Source organism: Delphinus delphis, chromosome 12 (assembly GCF_949987515.2).
Source record: "Delphinus delphis chromosome 12, mDelDel1.2, whole genome shotgun sequence".
NCBI lineage: Eukaryota > Metazoa > Chordata > Mammalia > Artiodactyla > Delphinidae > Delphinus > Delphinus delphis.
Window position 1 is genome coordinate 1,956,871 of NC_082694.2, and position 13,930 is coordinate 1,970,800.

Below are 13,930 nucleotides of genomic sequence, written 5' to 3' on the forward strand. Positions count from 1 at the left end.
CCTGCACCTGCAGACACCGGCACACACACCTCGAGCCCCAGCATCTCACCAACTTGTCCAGAAGACACGATCGCACGATGCCAGCTTTCTACCGGCCCCACGTAGCACAGTGACAGCTGGCGACACTCGGGCCTCCACCCCAGTGGCCGCACGTCCAGGCCCTTCATGCCATGCGCTCTGCCTGGGCCGCACCCAGAAGGCCAGCGCTGCCCGAGTCCCGCGGCAGCTGGTGGTAGAGCCAGAGGGACCCGCGGGGACAGACAGGCTGCAGGCGTGGACAGGCCTTTCCTGTCGCCAGAGGACACAACGGTCCAGCTGCGTGGGCTTTCTCGGCATACGACACATTTCAAGCAAACTAAGGTCAGCAGAGGTCAGCTAGTCCCCAAACTTTCATTCAAAGGGATGAACTGCCCACCAAATTAATGACTGTAAATGTGTAACTTATAAAATGATAATATATATGTATGTTTTCTATATATTAGTATATGTGTGTGTATATATATATATGTACACGAATCCATTTACATACATTGAAGTGTATTCACTACTGAGTGACAATGAACAGGTGAGGCTCTAATTCTGGACAATTTACCTAAACAGCTGAGGATTAACCTCATAAGAGAAACTCAAGTTACTAAACCAAGTGCCCTAAGGCCTAGAATCAGAAAAATATAACTAGAAAGGCCACTCAGCGGACAATTAAGAATAAATCACTTTTGAAAGAACTGGGAATCGTGACAGCGTGAGACCTCGTTCGTACGCCCTCTTGTATCATTGACGCGACATCTTTCTCTGGCCCCTTTGTGGGTCTGTGTTTAGAGTTCCATTTAGGGCAGCAAGATTTTCACTCAACGTGAATCAGATACGTTGACCAAGCAGCAGATGGGAAATAACAAATACACAGAGCGTTTCTCTGCTGTGCAAGCAGCACAGCTCATCCCGGGCTGCCCGTGGCGCGTGGACCCAGTCCTGCCTGCAGCGTGCTGTCCGTGCACCTGCTCCCCGAGGGCCCCAGCAGCGGCTCTCTGGACTCACGTCCTGCTAACAAGCCTCCCAGTGGCACCGATAGCTGTGATTCCAAGAAACAGGCATTTCGGCCATTTCTTTCTCCTTCTAAGGAGGTACAGCCAAAACCTCTCTCTTTTGGACAAAAAGAAGACCCACTCTCTGACTCACTCCAGGGTCACCAAGAGTGGAAAAAGGAATAGAAACCAGAAAAAAGGGAGAGCCCAGCCCTCCTGCCCACAGCCAGTGACTCCCCTGGGTGGGTGAGGCTTCCAGTCGCCTCCCCGGCTGGGGACACTGGGAGCAGAGTGAGCTGAAGGGGGCGGTTCGTTACTTTATCCCGAACACCCCAGAGTGTGTGGCTCCAGTGGGAGAGGCAGAATGAGATGAGAGGGACATCCCAAGCTTGGGGAGAAGGGATCGCAAGGAAACATCCATATGCAGACTCTGCGGGTCCCCCAGCCCTTGCCCCCAGGCCCCTCCCCAGGCTCCCAGCCCGACTCTGTTGGGGGTCATCCATTCCGTTACTTATTACAATGAAAACTCAAGGCTCAAGAGTAACACCAGCCCCGCCAGCCCCGCCAGCCCTGCTAGCAGAGGTTCCGAGGTGCTCATGCACAGCCGGGGTTCTCCCGGCTCCTTCTAGATAGGAAGCCGCCAGGCCACAGCCTTGAGGTGCCCAGGCGCCCACACTCTGCTTGGTCAGCACCTTGCAGATGAGGACTCTGCAGCACAGAGGTCACACCGCGCCCAGCACGGGCCCAGGCGCACCTCAAGGCTGTGTGGAGGGGGCATCAGCCTGGCCCCAGGCAGCCCACGTGCACCGATAACCATCACCTGTCCCGGCTGCCAAGGCCCTGCTCCTGCACAGGGTGCAGACCCAGGGAATGGCGCGGGCCTGACCCTGATGAACTTGCAATGTGCATGGGTGAAAAGACCCAAGACCCCGAAGGCAATCAGGGAATAGGTTCTGGAGCACAGACATTCAATGAGAATGTAGGAAACTGGCTCCGGGAGTGCACAGGGCCCGTGAGTGCCGGGAGGTAAATGGGGGACAGACAGTAAGGGCAGGGCAGCCGGGCGGGGGTGTAAGAAGCAGGACAGACCACGTGTGGATGCTCCTCTAAAGCATCCCAGGGACACAGGAAGGAGGCGTGGACACACCTGCGCTCGACGCTGGAGAAAGTGGTGGTCTGACGTAAGCCAAGGGCAAACGCCCAGCGGGAAGGAAGAGCAGGACAGTTACTGGCCGTGCAGCTGGGGCCCGGGTGGGGCAGGACAGGGACCTAGAACCTGCCCAAAGGGAAGAGTGGAGGGCACCTGTGGCCCAAACGGCATCGCAGGGCGGTCACCCAGCTCGGGGCACAGCAGACTGGGGACAGCGGCACCAGTGGGGAGTTTGGCCGGCAGGGACCCGGCCGGTGTTGCAGAGGCAGAAAGGAAGATGTTAACTGTCCCTCCCGGGAGTCATGATAAAACTTGGTGACGCAGACACAGGTGAAGGGGGAAAATCAAAGACGACCCCAATTCCCAGAAGATGTCAATTCCAGGGCAGGCCCTTCCACTCAGCTCATCAGACAGCCCTGCCGTGAGCACGGGACCAGCCCAGAGGCCCAGGCTCACCTGTCTCCCCGTCCCACCTGTCTCACCCACAGCCCTCAGCTCCAGGCATGAAGGGTGCCGGGAGAGTCTGCCTGACCATGTCCTTTGCCCCACACCCGTCTCTTAGTTCAGAACCTTGTGCCACTTTTCTGCTGTGTCCAGATCCCGGCCTGGCACCTGACAGGCTCCTGGACACGAACATGACTCCGGGCCAGGTGGGCCCCTGGCTGCAGGTGGACACATGTCACTTTTAAAACTTCTTGCCCATTTATATTTTCAGCCTCAAACAAATCCCAAGTTTTCACACTTGCTATTTGAGTTGAAAACCCAAACGTTGGCTTCCAAGCATAAGGTGCTGTCCTGCTTCTCACACTTACCTCATCCAACTTCTCCATCCTACAGATCCTGGGCACAAATACAGCCCAGGCCCCAGCACCTCAGGCGCAGAGCAAGCCAGGGGTTGAAAAGGTAAAAGTCAAGCTGCTCAGGGAAAATGAACTCTGGTCATTCTAGGACTCCAGGTGGTTTTTATCCAAACTAGTCACCCAGGTCTCATCCTCACAACACTTACTTTAAATCTGACTTACTTTTTATTTAAATCTGTTCCAAATCAAACCTCACGTAACTGCCATAATTTTTTTAGTGGACCGCTTGGCATAAATAGAAGAGATCATTAAAGGAAACATGTGTTAACATAAAGCCCATCGCCAGGTGCCAGCAGGGACGTCTGTGGCCACCGCGGCAACCCCGCTGGGAGCAGCAGCGCCCTGTGTGACCTTCCCCCTCTCTGTCACCAGACCAGGTCACACTCCATCAGCGAGATGCCACCTCTGTGCTCACTGGTGGTGTTAACAGGGCACAGGCCACGTGCCCCTCCGGTCCTGACACCTCATGCTGCACGAACACACTGGCTTTCGTTACCTTCAGACGGGCTTGGGGAGGGGAAACAGGTGCAATTTTTTGGTCACGTAGAATTGGGAGGATGATTATAAAGAGTTAAGGAATCCCACAGTTTATCCATAAACAGTAGATATTTATGTCTTATGTAGACGTCTCTGGAACACGTGTAGGGACAAGGTGGTGGTACTTCAGCTTTGTGTGTAGGAGAAGTGAACGCAAGGCAGCTGTTGCCGCCGGGACGTCTCCGCTGTTTCAGATGCGCCTCGTGCTGCATTTGCTGGTGAGGTGGCAGGCAAACTGTGCCACTTCCTAGGCCAAAATAATTCTTACCCCAAGTACCTGGTGCTGGCTGTAGTGCCTGGTACATAGTAGGTCCTCAGATATGCATTCAGTGAAGTAGAGAGACATGCATCACCGGCCCATCTGCACGGCTGTGTGACGGCCCCCTGTGCCCCCAGTATTCCCGCCCGGCTCGGCACCGCCCAAAACCCACCCTCCTGTCCCTAGCCCCTCGGCTCCACAACAACTCACACCTGCTTCTGGTGCCGGCGTGTTTCTAGATGTCACTCACTGCTTCTGTTGACCTGAATTCCCGCAGCGAATTCTAATTCACTGAAACTCACATACATTCACGGGAGCAGCGCACACACGTCCCAGAAGTAGAAGAGCCAAGATCCTAGTGTCTTCTGTTTGCAGATGAGCACCGTGGACTCATTCCCACCACAAACACTCGGCAGGCGAGAGAACCAGTGTCACTCATCACCCACACGCCAACGCGGCCAGAGTCCAGCTCAAAGATGCAGCCTGTGAGCAGAATCTGCACGAGCTGCTGCTTCACACACTCTTTTACTCCAACTTTGCTCAGAGGGAGAAGGGAGACATGTCACAGTTCTTAAGCCATTCCCCACAGCTGACACCTCCGACACCCTCGCCTTTCAAGGCGATGTAGGATTCCAACAGGACAGACGTCACGCGTGCATCAAGTTCTTCAAATCCGAAGATCTACCAAGGAAGGCAAATCTGACGAAAACTGACCTTTGTCTCTTCAAGCGCCATAAAGAGCGTTTCTCCCTAACTGAATCCTTGATGTTTTATTTCAAAAACGTACCTTGAAAAAGAGCACGTTAACTGCGAAAATAAAGATTAAATGCAGATTGAACTGAAGCGCACCCTTGAAACAACTGTATAATTGAGCCGCGATCTCGTCCTGCTCTGGCGAGCCTCACACGCTGGATAAGGAACAACACTGTGAGTCCGTCCTGCACACGAGGGAGGTGTAGATGGGCCACCTGTCCTGCAGACGCGCTCGCTGTGCTTCCCTCTCAGCACAGCCCCCACCAGTGTGCCGCACTGAGCAGGATCATGTTCCCGGATGCCTTCCTTAAAACAGATGAGCTTTTGGACTTTTTCTCATTTTAAAGACGCTTATAAGGATCAAGCACGCTACCTCGATAACAAAGATAATACCTGGAAGCAATTTAAAGGTGAAACAGATTCAAGCCCTTGGCTAGACGCTCATCAACACTCAACAATCCAGTCATGGGAACTCAGCAGACTTTGAACCTAGAGGCACAACATGCATCTCTCTCTCTCTCTCTCTCTCTCTCTCTCTCTCTCTCTCACACACACACACACACACACCCGTAATTTAGGACACTGACCCCACTAGCAGTGAGGTGGGCCTGTGCAGCGCACCTCAGTGGTGATTCGAGGTTTCGAGATGCATGTTAGTGGTGGCACTGAGCCAACGGCCCACAGGGTGCGCTAAGCCTGCACCTGCATTGCCTCTGTCACCCGGTAAAGCAGACAGGTGCCCTCATTCACTGATTAACACACACCCCACCCCGTGCCAGGCCTGGCTGCCCACCAAGTCCCCCACCCTCCATCCTCACAGGACCCTGAGGAGCCCAGGGATCCCTCCCTCGCCTAGTCCGGGATGCTGGTGGGGCGGGGCCACAGCCTCAGAGGGAGGTGGTCCTGGGTCCCAAAGCCCCCAGAGGTGGGCTGGTCCGGGCTCCGGCCAGATGGCCAAGTCAGGTCTGCTCCCCACCTTGGAGACTGACCACTTGGCCTCTCGGAATGTCACTCGGATGAGATGCCCAAGGCCCCCGCATCTAACCTTGAGACCCCTGGGTGGGGCTGGGGTGACACCAGGATGGTGGCAGAGCAGAAGGATGGATGAGGACGCATCCCTGAGGACAGAACGGAGCCCCGGACAAACCCCAGGCACCCCGGACTCCAGACCTACGGCTGCCAGTGACCTGCCCCCAAAGCCACCGCACTCCCCGGGGACCCCCTCCACCGCACTCCGCACCAGCCCGCCCACAGCAGCCGAGCCAGAAGCAGCTGCAGCCGCGTGCAGAGTGGACCTCTGGGCCCAGGCCCCTTGCTTTCGGACCAGGGTCTCTGATTAACCAGGTTCGTGGTAGGGAGAGGCGTCTAACCAGGAAGCCAGTTAGCCGGTGTGTCCAGAGTTCACCTTTCAAGGTCACCCCAACTCCAGTGCCCCTGAGCGATGGGGTCTCGGAGCTCAGCTTCCCATGTGCTAACCAGCTGCCTCTCTGAGCTGCGGTCGGGAAGCAAGGAGACACACTTACACCGCCCGGCACGCCCTGCACACGGCAGACGCTCCATCAACAGTCACGCATCCCACCGCCCTTCTGAAAACACGTCCCGAAGGACTGGCCGTGCCTCATCTGTCACAAAGGCCGGCGTCTGCCCCGGCGTCACAGAGACCACGGTCACCACTGTCTGCCATCCCGGGAGCTGCCTGGCTTCCGTGAGGCCTCCAGGCCTCTTCTCTGGAGTCCCCGTTACACCCCAGACCAAGCCACAGCCACCCACCCCCACGACGCAGTAATGTCCTAACCCTAACCCTGCACCGGACAGCCAGGGCGTCCATCCTATGGAGGGCTGCCGCCTGGCCAGCCACTGCCCAGGCCATCACTCCTGCCCAGGGAGTCTGGATTCCCAAGCATGTTGATGCAAGTGTGCTTACATACTTACATATAAACACAAACTCTAATTAAACAGTATGCAAACCAAAGAAATCTAAGTGCACAAGAAGTCACTCTTTGGAAAACCAAGGTGACTGCTTAGGAAAGACTCAGCAAAGAGAGACAGCTTTAAAACTCACATCAGCAGGAACAAAACCAGAACACACTGAGGGGGGATTATTTAAAATCTGGAAGGTGCTCCACTCAGAATTTTTGGAAAGTCTCTTAGTTCTCAGTCCACTTGAAAGAAACAAATAGGAAATCATAGGTTGTGACTGAAAGACAGGTTAGAAGGCAAAGAACAGTCCAGATCCTGCATCCAAAAAATGGCGAGTTATTATACGTGTGTGTTTGCAAGATAAAATGTCTAATAGACACCATTTGTGTGATTCACTCCACTATCTCATTTCTGGGTCCCAGTCACACTGGCCGAGAGATACACAGGTTTCCAACTTAAACATCCCCAAGTAACTGCAGGCAAACTAAACAGGTTCTGACTCTGTTTCCCATCAGCAAGAGCCTTACCCAAGCCTTCCAGAGGTCTTTGATTGTGATGACGTCCTCCCTTTAACCTTCACAGAACTCTGGCCGACACCTGCCCCGTGCCCACAGGAACCTCCTGAGAGCACACCGGCTTCGGCCCCTAACGCCAGCTCCATCAGGGGACACACCCGCCTGGCTCACCCAGGATGGTGCCCGGCCCAGTGCAGGTACGTAGCAAAAGCTGTGTACGCCAAATACAAGGCAAGGGATTCCCACCAAAATAATCACAAAAAATTGGAACTGTCTGATATATTAGAGCCTTATTCAGACACATTAAAAAGTACTCTCTGAATTACTCGGCTGAGAACCTCAAAACCCTCCCGGAAAGACAAGTTGCACTGAAAACCTCCATCAATGTAGTTAGGGTGTTTAAGGGGTCACCTTGCAAAACTGTGAAACAGAACAAAAAACAGATTAGGCCAAGAAACTCAGCAATTGCGATGGCAGCGCATTCAAAGAGCTAAGGCGGCTCTGAGTGCCAGCACAGCATGGCAAGCATTTGCTAGCCTTGGGCATCGTAACACGGTGTAAAGGTTCCGGGGCAGCATAATTAACTGATCCCTGATGCCTCGTCTCAGAGGCACAGGTGAAAGCAGAGCTCCGCCCACCAGGCTGGAGGGTCCAGGCAACGCTGGTGAAAGATGTGAGTGAAAGATGTGGAAAGTGCTTCAGGAACCAAACGGAGTGAGTACATTCCCAGCAGCTACCTGTCACTAAATTAACAAACATTTAAGCGGATACCTGCCGATCTACCCACCCAAAACGTCCACACGTCCCAAAGGAAGGTTGGAGCAGCATCTCAATGGGAAATGGGACTGTCTTATATTTACAGTCACCTACTACTAAGGCATATATGGTACCCGTTGATAACGAGTGCCCATCTATTACACAGCACGCGGCAACACCCAGGCCCAGGACTTCATCCAGTGGACAGTCAAGTACCAGAGCCTATTCGGAAGTGATGCTCAGTTGAAGGCTTTGCCGCCACATTCACAGACCTGCTTACAGTGCAGCCCTCTATGCGGGACGTCTGGTTGCCCAAAAAGACTCCCAATGACTATTGAAAATCAGTAGATTAAAGGCTAGATGATACTACAGTCTACAGGGCCACTACTTTTTCTTTCCTCTCTGAAAATCATCAAATGTAATATCGGATTTAATTCAGACTCTTCCTAGGACCCAAGCTTAGTCCCCCTGGTGAGTGGGACCTGGAAGAGAGGACTGGGGGTCACACTGAGATAACACAGGAAAAAAGGAAATGTGTTCCAGAGTCCGCTAGGCTCAGACAGCCCTGGACATAGTCTGTTAGCTGTATGTATGTGTCCCGAGAGAAAGTCAACCAATCATCCCAAAATCCGGGCGACAAAAAATTATTAATTCCCTGGTACTAAGTGTTATGAATAAAAGTTGTAAGTTCAGCTCCTTCACAAACGTCTTTAAATGCCACAAATGCCACGGAGCCCAGGAGCTGCCTCAAGGCCAGTTGTTACCCGCCGCCCTCCTGATCAAACACAACTCACAAAACGTCCCCACTAGAAGCATCATTCCAAAAATCATTTAGTTCTCCGAGCAGGAAGAAGTAACCTGGTTATTTTGCAAATAAAGACCTCTAATTATAATACTTTAGGTAATAACAGCAAGGCAGGAAAGAAAAGTTTGAAAATCTGTAATAAGAACACTTGTAGCTGGATTTAATCACAATTAAAACCAAATAAATTAACATCAACTCCCCTTCAGCAGTGACCCCATTTATAAACATTCCTTGACTATTCTTGACTTGAGAACGGGCATTCTCCCTGAGCCTCCATTTCCCTGATCTATAGGAAAAGTCCAGTGTGGCAAAGTCTGACTTTTAACTCCAAAGCTTAACCCTCAAGGGCTTAAGTTCCTAACCTCAGAGACACTGCAGTGCTGAGAAATTTGGATGGAGAACTTTCCCCTCACCTCAGCACTTCACATTTGGGAAGGATTATTTAAATGGTTTATACACCACCAGATCTTTAAAAGGTCAAAAGTAGAGGGACACGGTTGTGCTTTCTAAAGTGAATGATATTTGCAATAAACCAAGAATCTTTTCAAGCTTTTCTACATTTAAAGAAAATACAAAACATGAGTAGTTCCTTGTTTCTCACTTAAACCAGCAACCCACGGGCTCGCCTCCCTCCAGCAACAGTGCCCAAGGTGGCCGAGGGTGTGAAATGACACACTCTAAGTAGCTCTTGAAACCAAATCACCGGAACCCTCAAGATAAGGTCTTTGAAACAGAAGCAGTCCATGCTGTACAATGTAGCTGCGCACACACACACACACACACACACACACACACCTCAAATAGCAACCCAGTGGAAACACAATGGGCCTGAGAACCCAGGGGAGGACCAGGGGCCAAGTCCAGAAGGGCTGAGCCAAGCATTCCTGGGCTCCAGGTTAACTTCTCCCCTCCTGCTAAAGGAGCTTGTACTTTGCGTTCTTGCAACCCAGGCACTCAGTTGCCTCTGCCAGGTCCTCCCTGGCCAGACACCAGGCAGGAGGCCCACCATCTTCCCAGCTGCCAGAACCTGGGAAAACACTAGGTGCTAACTTCAGTCCAGGCGGGCGAGGGTGTGGGGAGGGCTGGTCTGGGGGTCCAGGAGAAGAAGGCTGTGTCTGGGGAGATGGAGGGCCCAGCAAAGTTAAAAGGTGGGGAAAGAGGCCCAGCCTTGCGAGGGACTGAAGGGGAGCAGGGGGGCAGGGAGCCTTGCCCGCCTCAGGGAGGGCGGGGGGCTGCCACACACGCACAGGCCACCACAGAGCAAGTGCAAGCGGAAGGGGATTCCAGGGGAGAGGATGGGCTGACGGCAGGTGCCAAAGAGAAGTTCAAAGGGGAGGGGGGGGAGGGGAGCACGTGATGTCCAAGAGTTGCCAAGTAGGACTTGGAAGGTTACACTCACGGAGTCCCTGGAGGGAAGCAAGTCGAGAAAGAAGGCCATCGCGTAGCACCTCTGGTCCCCTGCCCTTCCTCGCCGCCCTCCCCCCACCAACACACTCACACCTCGGCGAAGTGCATACCCACCTTTGCTGGGGGCGCGCTCCTGCTGGCTGCCAGCTCGCGCAGGCTGGCGTTGGCGCTGGTCGCCGCGGGGAGGAGAACCGGGGAGCCAGAGGCGCTGCCCCCAGGACCCGCGAGCGCCGAGGCCGCTCCCGAACCGGGGCCGGGGCCCGGACCAGGACGCGCGGGTGGGCTGCTGCCAGGGCTGGTGCCGGCGCGGGGCCGCTGGCGGATGCCGTCCAGCAGGCGCACCAGCAGGATGTTGGCGGGCAGTTCGTCCACGCCGCAGCCCACGAGGATGCGGCACTCGGGGCAGCGCAGCTCGTGACGCGAGCACACGATGCTCTCCAGGCAGCGGCGGCAGAAGGTGTGCTGGCAGGGCAGCACCTTGGCCGTCGTATCCAGGCGCTCCAGGCACACGGAGCACTCCAGCAGGTCCAGGAGCGACGACTCGTCCATGTCCCCGCCCAGCCTGTCGCCGTCGCCCTCGCTCTGCGCAGCGGCGGCCGCCCTGGACGCGCACAGCCTGGGCGCTCCGAGCAGCATGGGGGCGGCGCCGGCGGCGGCGCGCACCTCTAGGTCCCGGGGCCGTTGCGGAGGCCGCCGCGGGCCGTGGGCGCCAGGGTCGCGCCCGAGCAGCCGCTGGGGAACCGGGCTGCGCTGCGACTTCCTTCTGTGCGGCTGGCAGCGCTAAGTGGTGCCAACCGGCCTGCGTGGCAGGGACCGGAGCTCCGAGCCCCGCGAGCCCCCTCCGGGCCGCCGAGCCCACCCAGTTCTTCGGCGCGAGGTGCCGCCGAATGCGGGCTACACCTGTCCCTCCGCGAGTCCGCCCCGCACGGAATCCAGCGGCGCTGCCTGTCGGGCACAACACCCGGCGGCTCTGCTTTCGCAGCGGCCAGTCCGATGCCGTGAAGGCGGGGGCGCAGCGTGCGCGCTCCCCCGCACCGCCTCTGTGCGCCCTTGGCCTGCCCGCGAGCGGCTGCCCAGCTGGCGCAGCGGGACCCCTCCTCGTCCTCGGCCGCGAGCACGTGCGCGGGGAGCGCGCGGAGGTCACGGTCACTGCGGGGCACGGGGAAGGGGCAGCTGCGCCCTGGAGCTGCCTCCGCCTGGGCGCACGCAGCCACCAGTCCTGCCGTTAGGGCGCTTCCAGGGTCCCCAGGAACTCCGGGGCGCTCTCCCGCGCAGGCCCGGGCCTGTCCCCTCTGGCGCCCGAGCCTCCCTTCGCTCTCCGTGAGCCTCGGAGCGGGATGTTTCCGCCTGACGCCGCCGCGAAGGAAAGTTTGGGCGGCGCTATGCGGACCGCCTCCCTGGGCAGCGCCGGCCAGGAGTCTGGGGACGCAGCCAACACCCGGGCATCCTCCTCGACGACGGCCCGGTCCCCTACCCGGCGGCGCGCGGAAGTGACAGCTCCGGAGCCGGGGTGGGCGCGGGGCGCCGGGCGAAGCGGAGGGGAGGGCGCTGAGGTCCTCCCGGCGACGCGCGTCCAAGACTGCGCCGCTGCCCGCCGGACCCCAGCCTCGCGCAGGGCGCCCTTGGGGACGCGCTCGACCCCCTTCTCGGGAGGCGCAGGCGAGGGGAGACGCGGTCTCCTTCCCGGCGCCCGCCTTCGGGCGCGTCAGAGCGACGCAAGAGCGCACGGAGGCCCGGGGGCCGCGGGGCCGCGGCCGGTGGCACAGATTCCCTGCCGAGCGCTGCCCCCTCGTGGCCGCTCTGGGCCCAGTCCGGGGTCGGCGCAGCCTGGTCCAGGGCAGGACGCTGGACCGTGCACATCTCCGAAAGGGGGCTACAACAGAAGGGCGCGAGGGCCCTACTCCCGGTCGGTCTGGCTGTCTTGCGGTTTGTGAAGCTAAGTGTAGCTTTTTTGACTTTCCAGGAAGAAAGTAATAGTTGTTGAGGCTTCAATGCCACGAACATGCATCTTTTTATTTAATCCTCTAAACGGCCCTGTCGGGTAATTATTTTAACCCCATTTTGCATGTGAGGAAGGTGAGGCTCAGAGTTATGAAATCATTGTGGCTGGATTTTGTTAATGTTTTTGTCTCCAGAACCGAATGCGTGGAAAAGGTCACAGTCCACTATGATACCAGCTCCCTGCAAGCCACATATTTTTACACTGTAATATCCCCAGTGCCTAGGGCAATGCCTGACACATAGTAGGTGTTCAATAAATATTTGTGAATTAATGAAAACACAGCCTCCAAATCCTCGCCTAGTGGCGATTTGAATGCACATCTTAACGTCTGTGTTCCGGGTGTACTGAGTCACACCCTTGGTCCACGAAGTGAGGCTGCCAGTTCATGGAAACTTTGCTCCTGACCTCTGACGGCCGCAGGAGACTTGCCCCACCTGCCTTCCGGGTTCTCCTAATGCGGATTGTGCACGGTTATTCACATCAGCACTGCCAGTGAGAGACGGAGGCATCTCTCCCGTGCTGCCCGGGGACCCAGACCTTGGGCCAGGCCTCCCCTTAGGGGCCACACATGGCCCTCCTTCCACCCTTTGACCCGCACTCAGAATAACAAAGGACCCAGAATGCTTGATCCAAAAGCAGGTGGCATGGACACAGGACTCGGGGAAGCTGGGAGGGGTGGCAGAGAGCAGGGGCTGTCTAGGGTGACGTGCCCTGGCTGCTTTGGGTTTCAAGCAGCAGAAACCAGCTCTAGCAAGGTTTTAAAAGGAACCGAAGAGGTGATGGGAATCAGGACCCCAGGCTAAGAGCTGGGCCAGGGCACTGCAGGTGGGCCCCGGGGTGGGTGGTCTCCTTCCCTCTCTTGTACCAGCTGCCTCTACCTCCCAACCCACATGACAGGAAACATGGTCAAACTCCAGGAGCATTTCGTTCATGGCTTCAGCCACTGACAAAAGACGCTCATCTGACACCGTGGTGGGCTGGACGTTTTAAAGCCCTGCCACCCAGCTTGGCCCAGGTGGTCGCTTTCTGGACCAATGTGTGCTGGCCGCAGGGGGGGACCATCTGAAGCCTGGCGGCACCTCAGGGGTCACCCAGAAGGAGAGGAAAGGGTTCCAGGACCCGTGGCGTGCTGGGCAGAGGGAACCACCCCTGCACTCGGCTTCCCTTGTTACACACAACCAGAGCCACAAAGGGCAAACACGGGGCCACCGAACCTCACCTTTCTCACCTTGGGCCCCTGCCTTCACCCACTCCCGTAGCACAAGTGGGCTGCAGGCCAGGGGGCCCCAGATGCCGGGAGGGCTGCGTGGCAGGGCCAGGGTGGCTGTGCAGGGCCTGGGGGGCTGTGCTGGGCCTTGCAAAGGTGGACGTGGCAGCCCAGCCCCGCCCCACCTTTCTGCTTTTCCAGAGAAGTTGGGGGACCGCTTTTTAGGTGTGTTCTCCTGTGTTCAACGGTCGGCATCAGTTCTCAGAAAAACACCCTATTAGCCAAACAAAGTGAGTGTGGCCCCACTGGCCCCCAGACCCCCAGGTGGCAGTTTCTGGCTGAAGCAGCCACAGGAGGTGAGCTGCAGCATAAAGGAACTTCAGGGTGTGATCTGAATAGCGGAAGCATTGCAAGCACAGGTTTCTATCACTCAGTTAAACTTGCACGTGTTCAGTCAGCCGGTTGTATCCGTCCATGATGGAGAAGCCTGGCTTAGCCGTTCGTATGAGGAGACCTTGGGAACTCAGGCGCCCACAGCACAATGGGCCAACATGAGTGTCAGCGTGGCCGCCTGGGGAGGTGATGGAATCTTAGGATACGTGAGGGGATGTGACGGGGCAGGAATCATCTCACCGCACCTCAGGTTGTCGGACCCCATCGGCAGGATTGTTTCCAATTCTGGGGACTAGATGTTAATGACAGGGTGGAAAAGGATCCAGAGGCCTTGTCCGTGAATT

The 13,930-nt window shown here is 56.5% G+C and overlaps 1 protein-coding gene and 1 pseudogene across 1 annotated transcript in view; one reads left to right on the plus strand and one right to left on the minus strand.

Annotated features, from left to right (window-relative positions):
- The window catches only part of SH3RF3 (SH3 domain containing ring finger 3), a 201,219-nt gene extending 190,599 nt beyond the window's left edge, over window positions 1-10,620 (minus strand). Inside the window, exon 1 of the mRNA XM_060027650.1 lies at window positions 10,099-10,620. Coding sequence (XP_059883633.1) covers window positions 10,099-10,620 — 522 coding nt within the window. The remainder of the gene's footprint in view (window positions 1-10,098) is intronic.
- On the plus strand, window positions 10,619-11,918 carry LOC132434759 (collagen alpha-2(I) chain-like; annotated as a pseudogene).
- Window positions 11,919-13,930: the final 2,012 nt, after the last annotated feature.